This window comes from Podarcis erhardii (assembly GCF_964252035.2).
Source record: "Podarcis erhardii genome assembly, chromosome: 2".
Lineage (NCBI taxonomy): Eukaryota > Metazoa > Chordata > Lepidosauria > Squamata > Lacertidae > Podarcis > Podarcis erhardii.
In genome coordinates, this window is record NC_138498.1 from 117367721 (window position 1) to 117386791 (window position 19071).

General features: G+C 43.2%; 2 protein-coding genes across 3 annotated transcripts; both read right to left on the minus strand.

Moving 5' to 3' along the window:
* Positions 1–1143: 1143 nt before the first annotated feature.
* Positions 1144–10298, minus strand: LOC309336782 (uncharacterized protein). Its single transcript, XM_081853102.1, has 4 exons — positions 10205–10298; positions 8820–8898; positions 7272–7398; positions 1144–3015 (listed from the first exon to the last, which is right to left on the minus strand). The coding sequence occupies exons 2-4, from the start codon at positions 8892–8894 to the stop codon at positions 1469–1471; spliced, it is 1749 nt and encodes a 582-aa protein (XP_081709228.1). The 5' UTR covers positions 8895–8898; positions 10205–10298; the 3' UTR covers positions 1144–1468.
* Positions 10299–13063: 2765 nt separating this feature from the next.
* LOC309337040 (uncharacterized protein) lies at positions 13064–18142 on the minus strand. 2 transcript variants are annotated; one of them, XM_081853688.1, is made up of 5 exons: positions 18007–18142; positions 15953–16035; positions 15517–15640; positions 14407–14493; positions 13064–14227 (listed from the first exon to the last, which is right to left on the minus strand). In XM_081853688.1, exons 2-5 carry the CDS (start codon positions 15965–15967, stop codon positions 13269–13271), a joined length of 1185 nt encoding a protein of 394 aa, XP_081709814.1. In that variant the 5' UTR covers positions 15968–16035; positions 18007–18142; the 3' UTR covers positions 13064–13268. The 2 variants fall into 2 exon arrangements, with proteins under 2 accessions (XP_081709814.1, XP_081709813.1); XM_081853687.1 differs by having other exon boundaries at positions 15517–15643.
* Between the last annotated feature and the right edge of the window lie 929 nt (positions 18143–19071).

A 19071-nucleotide genomic window follows, 5' to 3' on the forward strand; every position in this document is an offset into this window, starting at 1 on the left:
CCTGCCAACCTAGCAGTTCGAAAGCACGTCAAAGTGGAAGTAGATCAATAGATACCGCTCCGGCAGGAAGGTAAAGTGTTTCTGTGCGCTGCTCTGGTTTTGCCAGAAGCAGCTTAGTCATGCTGGCCACATGACCCGGAAAAACTCCGTGGACAAACGTCAGCTCCCTCGGCCTGTAAAGCAAGTTGAGCACTGCAACCCCAGAGTTGTTCATGACTATACTTAACTGTCAGGGGTCCCTTTACCCCCTGCCCTAACTGTATATTTGAGACTGCAACCTTATCTAGAATACAGTGGTGCCTCGCAAGACGAAAAGAATCCGTTCCGCGAGTCTCTTCGTCTTGCGGTTTTTTCGTCTTGCAAAGCAAGCCCATTAGCGCTATTAGCGGCTTAGCGGGTCAGCTGTTAAGCGGCTTAGCGGATCAGCTGATAAGTGGCTTAGCCGATCAGCTGTTAAGCGGCTTATCGGATCAGCTGATTAGCGGCTTAGAAAAAGGGGGGAAGAAAAAAAACCCGCAGGAACTCGCAAGACATTTTCGTCTTGCGAAGCAAGCCCATAGGAAATTCGTTTTGCGAAGCACCTCCAAAACGGAAAACCCTTTCGTCTAGCGGGTTTTCCGTCTTGCGAGGCATTCGTCTTGCGGGGCACCACTGTAAGACCAGAGACACCTTCTGACGAAAGTGCTTCACCCAGCAATATTGTGACGGCAGGCGCTTATAGGGCAAAATATGGGACAGGAGGGGGGGAATTGGGGCCCTAAAATTTACTTTGCTTGGTGCAGAAATGACTTTAAAACAATCCATTACAATTGCCCACAGTTTACAGTGCTTTATTCAATGGGGGGGGGACCCAAAATGTGTGGTTCGAGAGTGTATTTAATATTGCCACATTGGAAACAAAACTAGTGTACCTTTTGTCTCATGTAACCCCAAACCTGAGGGACCCATCAAAAAATAAGGAAACAAACCTATGTCATGTCTCCCCAATTTCTAAGTTTTTTTCTGGGACTTCACATCTTTACCCCAGGCTCTCTCAAAATTTGCTCCAAAGGTTTGAGGGACCTTCCACAGTAGATGTTAGGAGCAGTTGGGGAGAGGAAGGCGAGGTCCCGTTGCATGAGCAGTGATGGATACAACTCCAAATTTCCAAACTGAACTGTATACAAGATTTATTTATTTTGTTAAAAAATGTCCAATTCCTTCAATGCTATTGGGAACTTTTGGCATAGTTTCAGGTTCTCTTCCAGTTCCTGGTACTAATTGGTCTTCCATGGCATCAGTGCCTTTCCGGAATCAGTGCTGTGGATTCTGCTTTTATACCAGCTATACCCCTGATCCTGACTGAGTGCTAGCTATTGGCCGCTAGGTAAGAAAATGGCACTAGGACAAGTTTCTCCCTCCTTATGTGGGTTCTGTGAATGATAGTAAGGTTTCTGTTTTTGCTGGAGTTCTGACATTCCATGCATTTTTATGGTTTCTCACTTATGTGTATTCTTTGATGTGAAATAAGGTTACTTCTTTGAGTGAAGGCCTTTCCACACACCAAACATTTATAGGGTTTCTCTCCTGTGTGGGTTCTCTGGTGTGAAATAAGGTGACCTTTCTGTGTGAAGGTCTTTGCGCACACCAAGCATTCATACGGCTTCTCTCCTGTGTGCCTTCTTTCATGTCTAACAAGATACACTCTTTCACAAAAACCTTTTCCACACTCCATACATTTATATGGTTTTTCCCCTGTGTGAGTTTTTTGATGTACAATAAGGCTTCTCCTATCACTGAAGCTCTTTTCACACTCTGTGCATTCATGTGGTTTCTGCCCTGTGTGGGTGTTTTGATGCACAGTAAGACTTCTCCTATCACTAAAGCTCTTTCCACACTCCATGCATTGATATGGTTTCTCCCCTGTGTGTGTTCTTTGATGTGAAATAAGGTTACTCCTCTGAGTGAAGGTATTTCCACACACCAAGCATTTATAGGGTTTCTCTCCTGTGTGGGTTCTCTGATGTGAAATAAGGTGATCTCTCTGAGTGAAGGTCTTTCTACATACCACACATTCATATGGTTTCTCCCCTGTGTGGGTTCTCAAATGTACATTAAGGCTTCCATTATGAGTGAAGCTTTTTCCACACTCCTTGCATTGATATGGCTTCTCCCCCGTGTGGGTTCTTTGATGTTTAGAACAAGCTCGTGAATCACTGAAGCTTTTTCCACACTCCATGCACTGATATGGTTTCTCTCCTGTGTGATTTCTTTGATGCCTTGCAAGATGTCCCCTTTCAATGAAGCCCTTTCCACATTCCATACATTTATATGGTTTCTCTCCTGTGTGTCTTCTTTGATGCCTAGCAAGATACCCTCTGTCAATAAAACTGTGTCCACACTCCATACACTGATATGGTTTCTCCCCTGTGTGGGTTCTTTGATGTGAAGTAAGGCTACGATGCACAGTGAAGCTCTTTCCACACTCCATGCACTTATATGGTTTCTCCCCTGTGTGGGTTCTCTGATGTACAAAAAGACTTCTTCTGTCACTGAAGCTCTTTCCACACTCCAGGCATTCATACGGTTTCTCCCCTGTGTGGATTCTTTGATGTACAATGAGACTTCTCCTATCACTGAGGTTTTTCCCACACTCCGTGCATTTAAAAGGTTTCTCCCCTGTGTGGGTTCTTTGATGTACAATGAAGTTTCCTCTCTTGTTGAAGCTCTTTCCACATTCTGTGCATTTATATAGGATCTGCCCTGTGCGGGTTCTGAAATGTCTATTTAATACAGATTTATCTTTGCATATTTCCCCATACACTATCCACTTTTTCAGTTGATTTCTTTTGTGGTCTTCTGGGTTTGAGACTTCATGGTCATCTGCACTTTGAGAAATAGAAAAATTCTTCCTCCCATTCTTCGATCGGTATCCTTCTAGCCTATTTCCCCCCCTTTGATGTCCAAACATCTCTTCTCCTGCTTTATGCTGGCCTGCTTCCAGTGGCTCACTATAACTCTTGTCCCGCTGATTAGCTATTTGGAGATAAAAAGAAAACATATATTTCCTGTTAGGACTTCAATGCTAAAAGCATCATGAGTTATCAAGACCAATTATCCTTTTCTTTTTTCTGATTTCCTAGGTTGTCCCATCCCTTCTCTGGACACCTTGCCAAAACCTATGTCACCTTTTGAATCCGTTACTCAACAGCATTAATGCCTTTCTTATTTATTTCCCATCGATTAAACAAGACACAGAAGTGTGTGCATGTGTGGATTATCTGATATAACAATGAAATGGGGTTCCACAAGGTTATGTAAAGTGGGGAGTGGGGGTGGAATGAAACTGCAAAAAAGCTTGGAGAAGGGACACACTGAACTGAAAAAAGATAACTGTTCTATGGATTCTATTAAATAGGCTGTAATTTTTTAAAAAAGTGGATGGTGAGAAACAACACAGTTACATAGTCCAAAGCAGACAGGGGATACTCCAGTGCAGCAAATGGGGAATGAGACGGGCAAATAAAAATGGTTATCACTGAAGGGATAGGGAAGTGGTCCCCAATACTTACCTCTCCTACTCCCAATGGGCCAACTTTGACAGGTGGATGGGGCCATTCACCTGTCAATCACTTGAAATCACAATAACCCCTATACACAGCACTTTGGAGGTGCCACTCACCAACTGACTGTCAGGTGCAGGGAAGGTGGGCATGGTTTAACCCAAGCAGACCAGTGTGCCATATGGGGAGGCCTTGCTGGCCTAATTAGGCCTGTGTGCCAGAGGGTCTTCACCTCTGTTTTAAGGTAGGGTGTGAAGGGATGTGCCTTTGTTTGCAAAACAGTTCTCTGCTTTTGCTAGCTGCTCTGACAAGGAAATTCAAAAGGTTGTGTGTGAGTGTCAAATACTCAACCCTGGAATCCGAGATCTAGTGGGGAAATGGAACCCAAACACTGAAAGAGGGAGGGGAATCAGACTGTCCCATAAGAAAGGTGAGCAGAACATAAAAGAAGCCTTGCTTCATCAGGCCCCAGCCACTGGACATACTTGCTGGGGCTGATGGGGGTTGTAGTTCTGCAACATCTAGAGCAGACATAGGCAAACCTGGCCCTCCAGATGTTTTGGGACTACAACTCCCATCATTCCTAGCTAACAGGACCAGTGGTCAGGGATGATGGGAGTTGTAGTCCCAAAACATCTGGAGGGCTGAGTTTGCCTATGCCTGATCTAGAGAGCCAATGGTTCCCTAGTTTTAATTAAGGGAGACTTAGTGTCAAATCCGGGACGCGGGTGGCGTTGTGGCTAAAACCTCAGCGCCTAGGGCTTGCCGATCGTATGGTCGGCGATTCGAATCCCCGCGGCGGGGTGAGCTCCCGTCTTTCAGTCCCAGCTCCTGCCCACCTAGCAGTTCGAAAGCACCCCTAAGTGCAAGTAGATAAATAGGTACCGCTTTATAGCGGGAAGGTAAACGGCGTTTCCGTGTGCTGCGCTGGTGCTGGCTCGCCAGAGCAGCTTCATCACGCTGGCCACGTGACCCAGAAGTGTCTCCGGACAGCGCTGGCCCCTGGCCTTTTAAGTGAGATGGGCGCATAACCCTAGAGTTGGACACGACTGGGGACTTCCGGGTTAGCGCGAACGGCTAATGGCGGATTCCCTCCGAGCTCCGGAGGGAATCGGCTCTGCTGAGGACGGGTCTTGCCGTGCCGGCGACACGGGGACCCTCAGAAACCGCAGGCGCGGAAGCCTGCGGACTTGGTGACTCGGTGGGCACCTTAAGCGCCCTCCCCGACCCACGAAGAGCCTTTTTAAAGGCTGCGGAGAGGGTACGGAGAGTGGCGTGGTGCTGAGAGTAGACCGCTACCTCAGTAGAGCGAAGCCGCAAGCCATGGCCGGAGAGCGCTGACTTTCTTCCCAAAATTTGGACTGGATAACAAAGGACCCGTGAGTAGTGGAATTTGGACTTTAAAAATTTTATCCTGTGAATTCGGCACGATCGGGGGATGTGTTAAAGGGAAGTCCGCACCCCCTCTACTTATAGACGTTTCAAAGCAAGGAACGGAGAATTAAGGCGGAATGAATACTGTTTTGATGATTTAAAAGTTTCTCACAAATTTGATAGAACAAGATTTTTGTGCTGGAGAGAAAGGGAATTTGGAACTTTGTGTGTATCCCCCCCAAAAAACCCGGGAGTGTCCTATTTGGGTCCCGGAGGAAGAAGTGAAAGGAGTTTGACAGCTGTCAAAGAAGCTGTCAAACGGGCGGACAAAGTAAAGAATTTTGCTATTTAATAACTCTTGGAATTAAAGCTGATACATTTGGACTGAGGCGATTGGAAACAAAGTATTGATAATAACAAAGTAACAGATTATTGGAAAAGGACTACTAAATAACTGAAAGCCCCCTAGGGGGAATTAGTGACATTACAATGGCTGCAGAGGGAAAATTACTGGCGGAGATAGAAAAAATGTTTTTTCTCGTGGGAATCCTGCAGGAGCAGAGTATGGCTCTGAGTAAAGTTTTTATGACCTTGAATCCTGAAACAAACAACTCTGCTGAATGCACAAAGGAGATGTACGATAAAAATTCTGCAGCTGAGCAGGAAGAGATGCCTTTGGAATTGACAGAGAAAAAAGAAGGAGTTCAGATACTACAAGTGGAAAATATCAACCAGAAATCTGCAACGTTAGAGTATGAGCAAGAAGACCTCTGGATTACAGACCTGCGAAAGATGAGAAAGAAGAAGAGAGAAGCCCCTGGAGTACTTGGAATATTAAAACTAGAAAGAACAAAGCAATATGATTGGGACTTTTCTCTTGAGTATGGAAAACTAGATGGTCTTTCGCAGCAAACACTCTTCAACATTCTGAATGAAAGAAAATATGATCTGACTCTGACTGAACTCCTTCGGGGTCTTAGGACCATCAAAGAGGACTACCAATATAGCTGGCAGAGAGGGACTGACAGAGAATCAGACGCCTCGGACGTGAGGAATCCGGGCTAGAAATATTTTTTGTTTGTTTTCTGGACATTTGTCTAGGAAGGGACAGAAACCGGGGCAGGGGGGGGAGAGAATAGAATTATAAAATGTTATGTTTTGTTTTACTTGGTCAATGTGACCTATAATTAATATAATAAAGGGAAAATTTGTGAAGGGGAAGTTAGATCGACCTTAAAAAAAAAAGAAGTTAATGATTATAAGAGAATTGGATAGTTGAATACAGATAAACAAAAGATTTTAATTTTTAAAAGCAATGTGAATATCTTTAAGAGGTTAGGTAAGAACTTGCTGAATAAATTTTGGAATTGGGATGTAAGAGGAGGGGGTGGGGGGAAGTCAATGAAAGTGGGTAAAGAAACTTAGGGTATGTAATTGTATTTGTGTGTTTGTTTGTCTTTGTCTTTGTGTGTGTGTCTGTTGTTATAAAATGTAAAAACCCAATAAAAATTATTTAAAAAAAAAAAAAAAAAAAAAGGACACGACTGGCCTGTACGGGCAGGGGTACCTTTACCTTGTGTCAAATCTACATCAGTGGGAAGGAAGAAGCCACAAGTTATGTCTACCAGGAGTTTAAACACAGAATTAAGGAATGCCCTGAACACCCAGTCAAGAACTGACCCATCACAGAGTCAATCTCTCTGCTTCCTCACAGTCCCTCAGAAGCGGATCTTCCCCTTTCTCTAGCCAGAGGTCTGATTGGGGAATTTCTTTCAAAGAAACAAGGCAGTCAGTCTAATAACCACAAAATATTCAGGCATTTCAAATTCACCCACTGCTCTGACCCCCTCCCAAATGTAGCGGGGGATGAATCCATTGCATCCCCTTCTTGTTGAGTATGACAGGGGCAACTGGGCTCAGTGGGACCCACCAAACACCCAGTGTTCATTAAGTCCAGTTCACTGATAATGTAGCAGTAGCAGAAACTTCAAATATTGGGCACCTCTCAACACGGTGTCCAGCATTCCCATCTATGACCAGCATTCCCATCTATGGGGCCTCTGGGAAGCCCCCAAAGCGATACATGAAGACTGTGAAATGAAAGCATCCCAAAGGCTAAGGAAAGGGTTAATGCTCACATGGTCTTTAGAGCTCTGTGACATCATGCGCCTGAGGCAGTTATGGCAGTTGGTACAGTTATGAACCGTCCTAACAGTCAGAGCAGCAGGTCTGTTCTGTTCCGCTGCTGTCTGCCTCAGAGTTAACTCAGTCTGTAACAGGATTTATCTTAGATCCAAATCCATGTAAGATGCATTAGCAACAGCACTTGTCAACCAAGGGACAAGACATCCTTACCCAGAAACATTACATTTGCGTAATTTTCCAGCATCACTTCCTCGTAGAGAGCTCTCTGGCAGGGGCCCAGGAGATCCCACTCCCCCTTGCTGAAATACACGGCCACCTCCTCAAAGCACACCAGCCGCTGAAAGGAAAAGATAGATTCTCTACTCAGAAATGAACTCTTGTGTAGATAAAATAATAAACGTATATCTGACTGGGCTCCCAGCGTGAAAATAAAAGGGCTAACCTGGTAGCTTTATTGCTCTTGCTATTATTAATAATGTTATTTATTCATCACGTTCTACATACAGTGGTACCTTGGTTCTCAAACGCCGAAAACCCAGAAGTATGTGTTTCAGGTTCTGAACGTTTTTCGGAAGCCAAACGCCAGATGTGGCAATCAGCTATTGTTTCCAAGGTGCCTGCACCAATCAGAAGCTGTGCCTTGGTTTTAGAACATTTCAGAAGTGAAACAGACTTCCGGAATGGATTAAATTTGGTGCTTTTGTTATATATTTTGTGTTTTGTTTTTGAGGCTTTTTTGGTTAATTTGTTTTTGTGACTGTGTGGAACCTAGTTCAGCTACTGATTGATTGACTGATTGATTGTGTGACTGTGGAAATAAAAGCCCCCCATCAAAACAATGACTATCAACAGTGCAGGTAAGGGAAAAAAATGATTTAAATGATATCATCTACAATCTTATTTATTTTATAGTACAGTACAGTGGTGCCTCGCAAGACGAAATTAATTCGTTCTGCGAGTTGTTTCGTCTTGCGATTTTTTCGTCTTGTGGAGCGCGGATTCCCTGGGTATTAACGGTTGTAAGAAAAAGGAAACAAACTCGCAAGACGTTTTCATCTTGCGAAGCAAGCCCATAGGGAAAATTGTCTTGTGAAGCAACTCAAAAAACGAAAAACCCTTTTGTCTTGCGCGTTTTTCGTCTTACGAGGCATTTGTCTTGCGAGGTACCACTGTACATCGATTAGTGCTTTCATCTGAGCCCGGCCTTGGCTGGGGAGGGCGGGGTATAAATTATTATTATTATTATTATTATTATTATTATTATTATTATTATTATTATTATTATTATTTTATGGATCAATGATCTCGTTAGATAGTAAAATTCATGTTAAATTGCTGTTTTAGGGGTTGTTTTTAAAAGTCTGGAACAGATTAATCCGTTTTGCATTACTTTCCGTGGGAAAGCGCGCCTTGGTTTTGGAACGCTTTGGTTTTGGAACGGACTTCTGGAATGGATTAAGTTTGAGAACCAAGGTACCACTGTACATCCTGAGGTGTTGTACAAAACGTAATGCAAAGTGGACACCGATGGCAGAGAGCTTTGCAAAATCCAGCTAGGAAAGCTTTAATTTTTTTCTGCAAGACTGTATACATCACGCAAGAGACATTGTAGAGTTCATAGCTTAAGTTGGGTCACCTAGACATTTTGTAGCAGCAACAGAGAAGGGGCAGCACACATTTCCTGTGAACCTCGCAGCCCAACGGAGGGAGACACCCAGGCTGTGCCCTGCCTGTCTCCACAAGGAGCCTGCCTCTTACCTGAGATGAGTCCATGGCAGAAGTTTCCACTCCAGCTACAGCAAGCGATGATCTGGATTGGGCCTCTGATGCCATTGCTCTGTCATGGGGGGAGAGGGAGAGAAAGAAGGGGTAAACCAGGCCATCTCTGGGACATGGCTGGAAGGAAAGCCCCAATCTAGGGGCAACTGAGAAGTGGAGTTATTCACATTTCAGCTGAACGGTGAGGGCAAAACTTTCACCCTTTGGTTTCACGGCTTTTCATATAATTAAAATGAATTTCACTTCGCCCTCCTTTAAATTTATTCCATATTGTCCCGCCTGGGACTCTCTTGTCTCTCTCTCACACACACAAACACCCTCAATCAATCCAAATATATTGATGTCGTATTCTATCCGCTCCTGTTTCTACAAAGCCTTCCCATTCCCTCAAGCCTAGAGGCAAACATTGAAAACTTTCCCACGTGCAAAGGAACATAAGAAGCTTTTTTTTTATACAAAAGCACAGGCGGAGTGGGGAGGGAATAGGTATCTAATTTGAGGCTATTCACAACATGTATCTGGGGTTGTGAGCATCAACATTTAGTAGTAGTAGTAGTAGTAGTAATAATAATAATAATAATAAATTACTTAATAATAATAATAATAATAATAATAATAAATTACTTAATAATAATAATAATAAATTACTTAATAATAATAATAAATTAATAATAATAATAATAATAATAAATTACTTAATAATAATAATAAATTACATAATAATAATAATAATAAATTCCTTAATATTAATAATAATAAATTCCTTAATAATAATAATAAATTCCTTAATAATAATAATAATAATAATAAATTCCTTAATAATAATAATAAATTCCTTAATAATAATAATAATAATAATAAATTCCTTAATAATAATAATAATAATAATAAATTCCTTAATAATAATAATAATAAATTCCTTAATAATAATAATAAATTCCTTAATAATAATAATAATAATAAATTCCTTAATAATAATAATAATAATAATAAATTAAATAATAATAATAATAATAATAATAATAATAATAATAATAATAATAATAATTACTTATAACTCCCAACCTGGCCGGGTTTCCCCAGCCACAACATTTTATAAATGTTGATTATGCTTGGGGGGGTGGAGGGGGGGTGACAGAGGGAAAACCCCTTTTTCCAAACCCACCACCACCCAAGGGCCTTTCCCTTCCCGCGCGTGCGTAAAAACCACGGTCGCCCCGAACAAGGGGGAAGAGAGGCTTCAAAGTGCAGCTGTTGGGGGGGGGCGCCTCCTTTTGCAGCTGGATTTGGGCGCATCAGCCTCAAACATTCAGACGACTCCCCTCCCCAGCCTTCCCCCCAAATGCAAGCTCCGCGTCTCCCACCGCCGCCCGCCGCCTGGCACCTCGCCGCCTCGTTCGTCTCCTGCCCGCCGCTCCTCGCCTGGGAATCCCGACGACGACGAGCCTCTTTCCTCCAAATCCAAATGGAGGTGCGTCGGCGACGGTCTTCCCCCACTTCCAAAACTTCCTGCCTCTCTAGGAACCACAGCTCGGTTTGTTTAACCCTCGCAGGGCTGCATCTCTCAGCTCCTCCCTGTGCGCGCGCGTCGTTCTTCGTTCCAGATGGAAAGCAAATTTTGAAGGGTTGTGGTTGCTTCTGATGCATTTATACATCAAATTTATGCATCCGTCAAACCAGGGAGCAGTTCAGCCACACAGCATATGGGAAATCTTATCCAAATAGATGGAGTTATGCTTTCCAACTCAGGGTAATTGAACCCAGAATTACAAATGAATATATAATATGATGATAATTATTTGTCTCCTTTTTTTCAAAACATGTTAAACCCATAACAAATAAAGGGAAGAAATATCTTGTCTCTTACAATATTACATAAATATATTCAATCTCCACCCCCACCCCCAATCACAACTTAGATTTTGCACTTTGGATCAATTACCGTATTTTTCGCTCTATAACACGCACCAGACCATAACACGCACATAGTTTTTAGAGGAGGAAAACAAGAAAAAAAATATTCTAAACAAAATAGTGGATATATGATTTTTGTGGTTCATGCTGTGGCCACAGACATGTGATCTGACAGTGAGCTTGGAGTAGCCCAATGCAAAAATACTGAGGATCCATGTGGATCCATGCTTTGTAATCACGGAGGAGGGAAGGAAGGGGAACCATGGATCCTCTGCTCACGACTGCAGCAGATCCCCCCCCCCCCGCCACCCGCAGGCATTCGCTCCATAACACGCACAGACATTTCCCCTTTCTAGGAGGAAAAAAGTGAGTGTTATGGTGCAAAAAATACGGTATGTTTATGCCATCACTGCATGGTCCCAATAAATTTTTGCAGAGTCCTTCAGTGATGGGTCTTTTAAAAATGTTTTTGGCTGTAAGGAATTCAAGCCTCCTGTTCTTTTTGTGATTGGACAACATTTAGCTTGGTGAGTCTACGTTTGGTAAAGAAGCACATAAACTGCTGTTGGAAACCCAAAGAATTTTATTTTTAATTTCTGAAAATGTCAGGCAAAGCTTAATAATAATAATAATAATAATAATAATAATAATAGCAAGTACTTAGCAATCATTTTTAATGATTTCTATGCAATTTTACACACATTTTGCTTACCAAGCAAATTATATCAATTTAACCAAAATATCTTTTGAATTCTCAAGTCATGTTACAACTTTTTAGCATCCCTCATTTTTTGAATTGGAAAGTTGAAAAATTCAACACACCCTAATACACCGGTATAGATGTACAGTGCAACTTCCTACAGCATGTTACGTCACGACTCTGGGCCAAAGATCTCAAAATATCACTCCCCTGTATACAAGTTCAGGTGTCGCATGTGGTCAGCAGAAACACCATTAGGCTTGGTGACATCTGACAGTCAGATCCTTAATCTGCCCTGGTCCACAGGAAGGTTTCTAACCAGAAGCTGAAATCAGCTTGAATAATGTATTTAAACTACAATAGCAGGAAATAAGTGAATTTCAGTTTATGAAGCACATCTACATAATAATATTATCAAAAACAGTAATATGCACGTTGCACAAAACAGGAATCCTGGGAAAGGGAAACTGTGAATGCAAGGGGGGGGGGAATAGGATACAAGAATTACATAAGACACAAAATATGAAGAGAACAATAATTATACTGAAATAGAAGGAAATTTTGAAGCATTGAATAAAATGTCTATTAGAAGCCATATGGTATACAAACTAGTAATGATTTCATTTACTAAATTACTCCCAACAGGTCAAACTGGTCAGTGGCCCTGCTACAATTCCACTATTCAGTCACTTTTTAAAAAATGTTAAGACATGAATTTTTTAACGGCCTATGTAAGCAGACGTTTGAAAGGTTCTGTGGATTTTTGGAGATTTAAGAGGTGAATCTAGGATCCAAAGAGCTTAGATGGGGAGGGCAAATTATATATGTATACACACAGAGACACTCTTCTTATTTCATGCTAAAAACTACAAAAAGCTAAGTCTGATCAAAAGTATTCCTGAAGCCCCATATCCAAAAGGACTGGATCAGAGGGAAGTCGCAAAAAAATTTAAAAAATTCAAACTCTCTCAAAGAGAGGGTGGACGGTCAGCTGGGCTCCAAAAAGCTGCAGAAGAAAGAGAAATCTAGTAGCCAACCTGAAGTTCAGCAAGCAAATGGAGTGAGCAGGAAAGGTTTGCCAACACTGAATTTGTGAGTTTTTGCCATGGATTCAAAATATGGCTTGCCTTATTTTACTTGAAGAATGAAAAAGAGATTAGGAAGATTGGAAGGACTCTTTAATGCTTTTTACTGTTTATAGTACTGTATATCTGTCTAAATTAAAGGGCTTATAAGAATCAAGTGGTACCTCGGGTTACAGACACTTCAGGTTACAGACTCTGCTAACCCAGAAATAGTACCTTGGGTTAAGAACTTTACTTCAGGATGAGAACAGAAATCGTGGCACGGCGGCAGCGGAAGGCCCCATTAGCTAAAGTGGTACCTCAGGTTAAGAACAGTTTCAGGTTAAGAACGAACCTCCAGAATGAATTAAGTTCTTAACCCGAGGTACCACTGTACTATGGGACTATATAAACAAACACTGGACCAGTAGCCTCACCAGATACGTCCATTCTGTCAAGAGAATATCACTTCAGATGACAACCTAGCTTCTAACCCAGGTGTGAGAAATGTAACTTAGATAACTTTCTCTCATTTTTTTAAAAAAAATGTGTATTAAACATTTGTTTCTCAAGTTCTTTCAATGCGGCATGCATTTTTATGGTTTCCCTATGGGGGTTCTCTGATGTGAAGCAAGGCTTCTCCGAACAGAAGTATTTCCACAAACTCTGCATTTATATGGTTTTTCTCTTAGATGGGAAATCCCCCTCAAAGTATATAAAGGCTTCCACCAGTGCTGAACTTTTTCTAGTCTATACATTCATGTGGGTTCTTTCATGTTTTCTAAGAGTTCCACCATCACGGAAGCTCTTTCCACATGCCATACATTTATATGGTTTCTCGCCTGTGTGGATTCTTTTATGTTTAGTAAGACTTCCATTCACACTAAAACTTTTTCCACACTCTTCGCATTTATATGGTCTCATTCCTGTGTGGGTTCTTGCATGTATGACAAGATTCCCACTGTCACGGAAGCTCTTTCCACATTCCATACATATGTATGGTTTCTCCCCCGTGTGCTTTCTTTCGTGTGTTTTAAGGCTCCCACTCACGCTGAAGCTTTTCCCACATACCAAGCATTTATATGGTTTCTCCCCTGTGTGAGTTCTTTCATGCTCACTAAGAGTTCCACTGTTTCTGAAGCTCTTTCCACACTCCATGCACTTATATGGTTTCTCCCCCGTGTGGATTCTTTTATGTGCTTTAAGGTTTCCATTTGCACTGAAGCTTTTCCCACATTCCAAGCATTTATATGGTCTCTCCCCTGTGTGAGTTCTTTTGTGTTCAGTAAGACTACCTCTATCTCTAAAGCTCTTTCCACACTCCATGCACTTGTATGGTTTCTCCCCTGTGTGGGTTTTGCAGTGTCTAGTGAGAGTTCCCCTATCTCTAAAGCTCTTCCCACACTTCATGCAATCATATAGTTTCACCCCTGTGGGGGTTCTGTGGTATCTATTTAGTACTGATTTATCTTTGATCATTTCTCCAAAGATGGGACACTTTTTTGGTTGCTTTCTTTGGTGATATTCTGGGTTCAGAAGTTCAAGGTCACCAGCACCCAGAGAAGTAGAGGACTCTTTCCTTCCATTCTTTGATTGATTTCCCTCAGGTCTCTTTTGTCCTGATGGATTTCCAAGCATCTCCTTTCCTGCTTTCTGCTTGCACGTTCCTGCTGGCTGACTATAGTTTTCGCTGTTGTACTGATCACCTCCTTGGAGGAAGAAAAACACAGGAAAAAAGCCATTGTTGTTAGGACTTCAAAGCCAAAATCAAGGATTTCGTTAGACATAAAGACTGATTACCCCTGACAAGTTTAAAGAGCAAGATCATCAAGGAATCTGCCTGACTACCCAGACAAGACCAGGTCCCACCACAAACTGAAGCACATACCTGCCAAACTCTCTCCTTCCTCACAGATCCAGACAAATGGTTCTTCACCTCCTTCCAGCCGGGAGATGAGGTCTGGTTTGGGAATTTCTTTCAAAGAAACAGACAAAATATTCAGGCATTCTCTCATTCATTAATTTCCTTCCAAATATATGAGCTGAGGTATTCAAAGTGTTGGTGCTGACCTTTAGAGCCCTAAACGGCCTCGGTCCTGTATACCTGAAGGAGCGTCTCCACCCCCATCGTTCAGCCCAGACACTGAGATCCAGCACCGAGGGCCTTCTGGCGGTTCCCTCATTGCGAGAAGTGAGGTTACAGGGAACCAGGCGGAGGGCCTTCTCGGTAGTGGCACCTGCCCTGTGGAACGCCCTCCCATTGGATGTCAAGGAAATAAACAACTACCTGACTTTTAGAAGACATCTGAAGGCAGCCCTCTTTGGGGAAGTTTTTAATATTTAATGCTGTATTGTTTTTAACACTTGATTGGAAGCCGTCCAGAGTGGCTGGGGAAGCTCAGCCTGATGGGCGGGGTATAAATAATAAATTATTATTATTGTTGTTGTTGTTGTTGTTAGTTCAAATCCAGTCCACCACTGTATCCAGACTCCAGGCTAGGGCCTTCTGTCACTCCCAGTTAGGATGTTACAAAGAAAAAGAGATGGGCATTGTTAGGCAATTTCTGAAGGATGCAATGGAAGCAGCGAAGTATGTCCTCTTCACAGTTTCACTGCTACACGGCAGACGCTGTTGTGTTCTCTAGCTCATAACCGCAGTGGGACTTTTGCCATTTGTGTTGTAGCCATCATTTGGCTAGTATACCAGGTAGCCAGAGATACTCCACAGCATCGGAAAGGCTGCTCAGAAGTGATCGTATCAATGCTCCTCTGCATTATGCCATTCCATGGCTAGTCACCAGCTCTAACCACTGAAAAAATCCCCCAAGCATTCAGGAATCCATTGCACTCCATAGGTCTCTTGGGGAAGACCATCCTAACTGGTCCCTCATTCCCAGTGGAAATTGGAAATGGAAGCCCAAACTTCACCAGGAAGTGGTCTGACCATGACAGCGGGGCTTTATTTTTTCTCTCTCAACAAATGAAGAAACATCCTTACCTGGAGAGGCCACACTCTCATAATTCTCCAGCATGACTTCCTTGTAGAGAGCTCTTTGGCTTGGACCCAGGAGACCCCACTCCCCCTTGCTGAAATACACAGCCACTGCTTCAAAGGACACCAACTGCTGGGAAAAAGAACAACACACCATAATGGCCTATGCTCAGAAATGTACTCCCCATGTATGCAAAAATATCTGTGTATTAAACAGGGCTCCCAGTTTGAAAGGGGAAGGACTAACCGGGTGGGTTTGTGTGCACTTCTTATTTTTTTTCCTGCAGGACTCAAGGCATCATGCAAGGGATACTGCAGAGTTCATAACCTTACTTGGTCAACTTGACATCTCCTAAGAACAAAAGCTAAAGAGGCACATTCCTTGAAGATCTAACACCCCCAAGGTGTCCCCAACCTCTCTCCACAAGGATCCCTCTCCTACCTGAGATGAGTGCATGGCAGCTCCTTCCGCTGTGCCACAAGGAAGTTATGGCCCAGACTGCAGCCCTGATGCCATTGTTCTGCCTGTGGGGGAGACAAAAGTGAGGAAAAAGAGTCTGGGTCTAGGGGCAGCAGTGAAATTGTGTCATTCATGTCTCCATTTGCAGGCGGGGTAGAGAAGGAAAGGGGACGAGAACAGTTTCATCCTTTGGGAAACTCATTCCGGTTTCCCGGCTTTAATGCTTCTGAGCTGACCCATATTTTTGGACCATATAAATAACTGGAAAGAAGGGTCCGAAGGCTGCAGCAAGTGCAGAATGTGGCTGCTAGGTTGGTGAGTGGGCAGCCAATGGGACCTTGTGATACCAATCCTGAAAGCACTGCACTTGAGCTACTGGATCCCATTCAAAGTGTCAGTACCAGCACATAAAACCCTAAATGGCTCAGGACTCGAAGTACTTAAAAGAGTGCCTTTCCAGTCATCTCAGATCTTACAACTGGCAGGTGAGGCTTTGCTGGTGCTGCTGCAACCAAGGGCTGCCCTGTTGGTGCTGCCCTGTGACAGGGCCTTTCCAGCGGTGGTTCCCCAGATGTGGAATGACCTCCCTAGTGAAGTGCACCTGTCTCCATCACTATTAACTTTCAGGAGGAATTTGAAAACATTCCTGTTTACTCAGGCCTTTGTTGTGTGAGGACTACTGTTCCGGGCAATCTCAAGCACACTGGATGAAATAAATGTTTTTAGTCATGTTTTTAACTGTAACTGCTTTTAGAAGTTTCTTATTGCAATTGTCTTCAGAACGCTTTAACTGTTTTCCAGTTTTGTTTTTGAAATGTTGACGTATTTGCCACCCTGGGCTCCTTCAGCAAGAAGGGGGAAGATATAAATTAAATTCAATAAATAAATAAATAAATAAAACAATTTAGTCTCTGCCTTTTGACAGTAGTTTTAGAAAACAACAGCCTGGTTGGTTTCAACACACAAATCCCTTACTTGTGCCTTGCTCTACTCTGAACTTTTCCCACAAAAAAGTTAGATGAAAGATTCCTTTTATTCTCTGTTGTCCATTGTAAAGACCTTTGGTTATATACAATAAAAAATGATTGATTGATTGACAGTGGCCACCCAGATGCCTCTTCTGGGAAATACAGAAGCTGGATTTGAGTACAAGAGCACTCTCCAGAAACTGATTTTCAGAAGCATTGCTCCCTCCAACTGTAGAGACAGAACATAGAGCCATCGTGGCTAGTAGCCATGACAGCCCTCTCCCTCCATGAATTTATCTGATCCTCTTTTGAAGCCATTAAGGTTCATGGCTATCGCTGCCTCCTGTAGGAGTGTCCCACAGTTTGTGCAATAGCAAGTCCAAGTAAGCAAAAGATTGCACAGCTGCCCAAACACTTATAAAACATTACAGCTTATAGTTAATTTTTCTTATTCTTTACATTTTTAAAATGGAGTTATTTCCTTGGATACACATTTAAAGTCTACTTACTTAGTAGATTGATTGTTAAATTCCACCTTGATTGTTTCTATTGTTTTTGTAAAGAACTATGCAGAAATTTGGTTTTAGTATGCTGGCCGTTTGGCTGTAATAATAAACATTCAACGTTCTGCAGTTTGCACGTGAATCTGCTTCCATGGACTTAAGAGAAAAGTGGTTTGGTGGGGGGTGGAAAGCCTTTTCCTAGCCACTTTCTCCCTGCCATGCAGAATTTTCTTAACATGTCACTTCTTACTCACCTCTCTATTTAGCTGTAATTTTAATTAGTGCTTAATTGCCTTTTAATGGATATTCCACTCCTCCCCTCCCCAATGTTGGAAAAGGCCAAGATAGAAATAAATATAATAACAATAGCAATATTTTTCTTTAAACTAAGGAGTCCCGAAAGCTGCGAGCTTTGCTCCTTGCAGGGTGGGGGAGTCGTTCCCCGCCCTTGCTCGTTTTTTATTGCCCTTTTCTGAATTTTTCCCACCGCCTTCCTCCTCCCTATGGAGACGAGGGGCTTCCCTTCCCCGAAATAGCAGGGCCTCGCAAGCGGGGCAGCCTTTACCTTCCTGCCGGGCCCGTTACGCGCACAAAGCTCTCCTTTCCGCACGAAGGAATCCCAGGAAGCCTCTTTCCCTTCCGGGAATAACAATCATAACGATAATGTAATAACAACCACCATATAAGTGCATCCGATATTATCGTCCCCCTTATGACATTTCCTGCCTCTCTAGGAACCAGGTCTCTGTGGGTTTAACCCTTGGAGGACTAGAATAATATAATAATAATAATAATAATTTATTATTTATACCCCGCCCATCTGGCTGAGTTTCCCCAGCCACTCTGGGCGGCTCCCAATCAGTATTAAAAACAATACAGCATTACATATTAAAAACATCCCTGAACAGGGCTGCCTTAAGATGTCTTCTGAACGTCAGGTAATTCTTTATCTCTTTGACATCTGATGGGAGGGCGTTCCACAGGGCGGGCGCCACTACCGAGAAGGCCCTCTGCCTGGTTCCCTGTAGCCTCACTTCTCGCAATGAGGGAACCGCCAGAAGGCCCTCGGCGCTGGATCTCAGTGTCCGGGCTGAACGATGGGGGTGGAGACGCTCCTTCAGGTATACAGGACCGAGGCCGTTTAGGGCTTTAAAGGTCAGCACCAACACTTTGAATCGTGCTCGGAAACGTACTGGGAGCCAATGCAGATCTCTCAGAACCGGTGTTATGTGGTCCCGGCGGCCACTCCCAGTCACCAGTCTAGCTGCCGCATTCTGGATTAATTGCAGTTTCCGGGTCACCTTCAAAGGTAGCCCCACGTAGAGCGCATTGCAGTAGTCCAAGCGTGAGATAACTAGAGCATGCACCACTCTGGCGAGACAGTCCGCGGGGAGGTAGGGTCTTAGCCTGCGTACCAGGTGGAGCTGGTAGACAGCTGCCCTGGACACAGAGTTAATCTGCGCCTCCATGGACAGCTGTGAGTCCAAAATGACTCCCAGGCTGTGCACCTGGTCCTTCAGGGGCACAGTTACCCCATTCAGGACCAGGGAATCCTCCACACCTGCCCGCCTCCTGTCCCCCAAAAACAGTACTTCTGTCTTGTCAGGATTCAACCTCAATCTGTTAGCCG

What these genes read in the sequence shown, in the direction of transcription:
- LOC309336782 (XM_081853102.1), bottom strand. Translation starts at nt 8,894, where the DNA reads ATGGCATCAGAGGCCCAATCCAGATCATCGCTTGCTGTAGCTGGAGTG. An exon ending in CTGCCATGGACTCATCTCAG is followed by an intron (nt 7,399 to 8,819) that starts GTAAGAGGCAGG and finishes TTTTCCTTTCAG; the next exon opens with CGGCTGGTGTGCTTTGAGGA. An exon ending in CGCAAATGTAATGTTTCTGG is followed by an intron (nt 3,016 to 7,271) that starts GTAAGGATGTCT and finishes ATCTCCAAATAG; the next exon opens with CTAATCAGCGGGACAAGAGT.
- LOC309337040 (XM_081853687.1), bottom strand. An exon ending in TGAGAGTGTGGCCTCTCCAG is followed by an intron (nt 14,494 to 15,516) that starts GTAAGGATGTTT and finishes TTTCTTTGAAAG; the next exon opens with AAATTCCCAAACCAGACCTC. An exon ending in GGAAGGAGAGAGTTTGGCAG is followed by an intron (nt 14,228 to 14,406) that starts GTATGTGCTTCA and finishes TCTTCCTCCAAG; the next exon opens with GAGGTGATCAGTACAACAGC.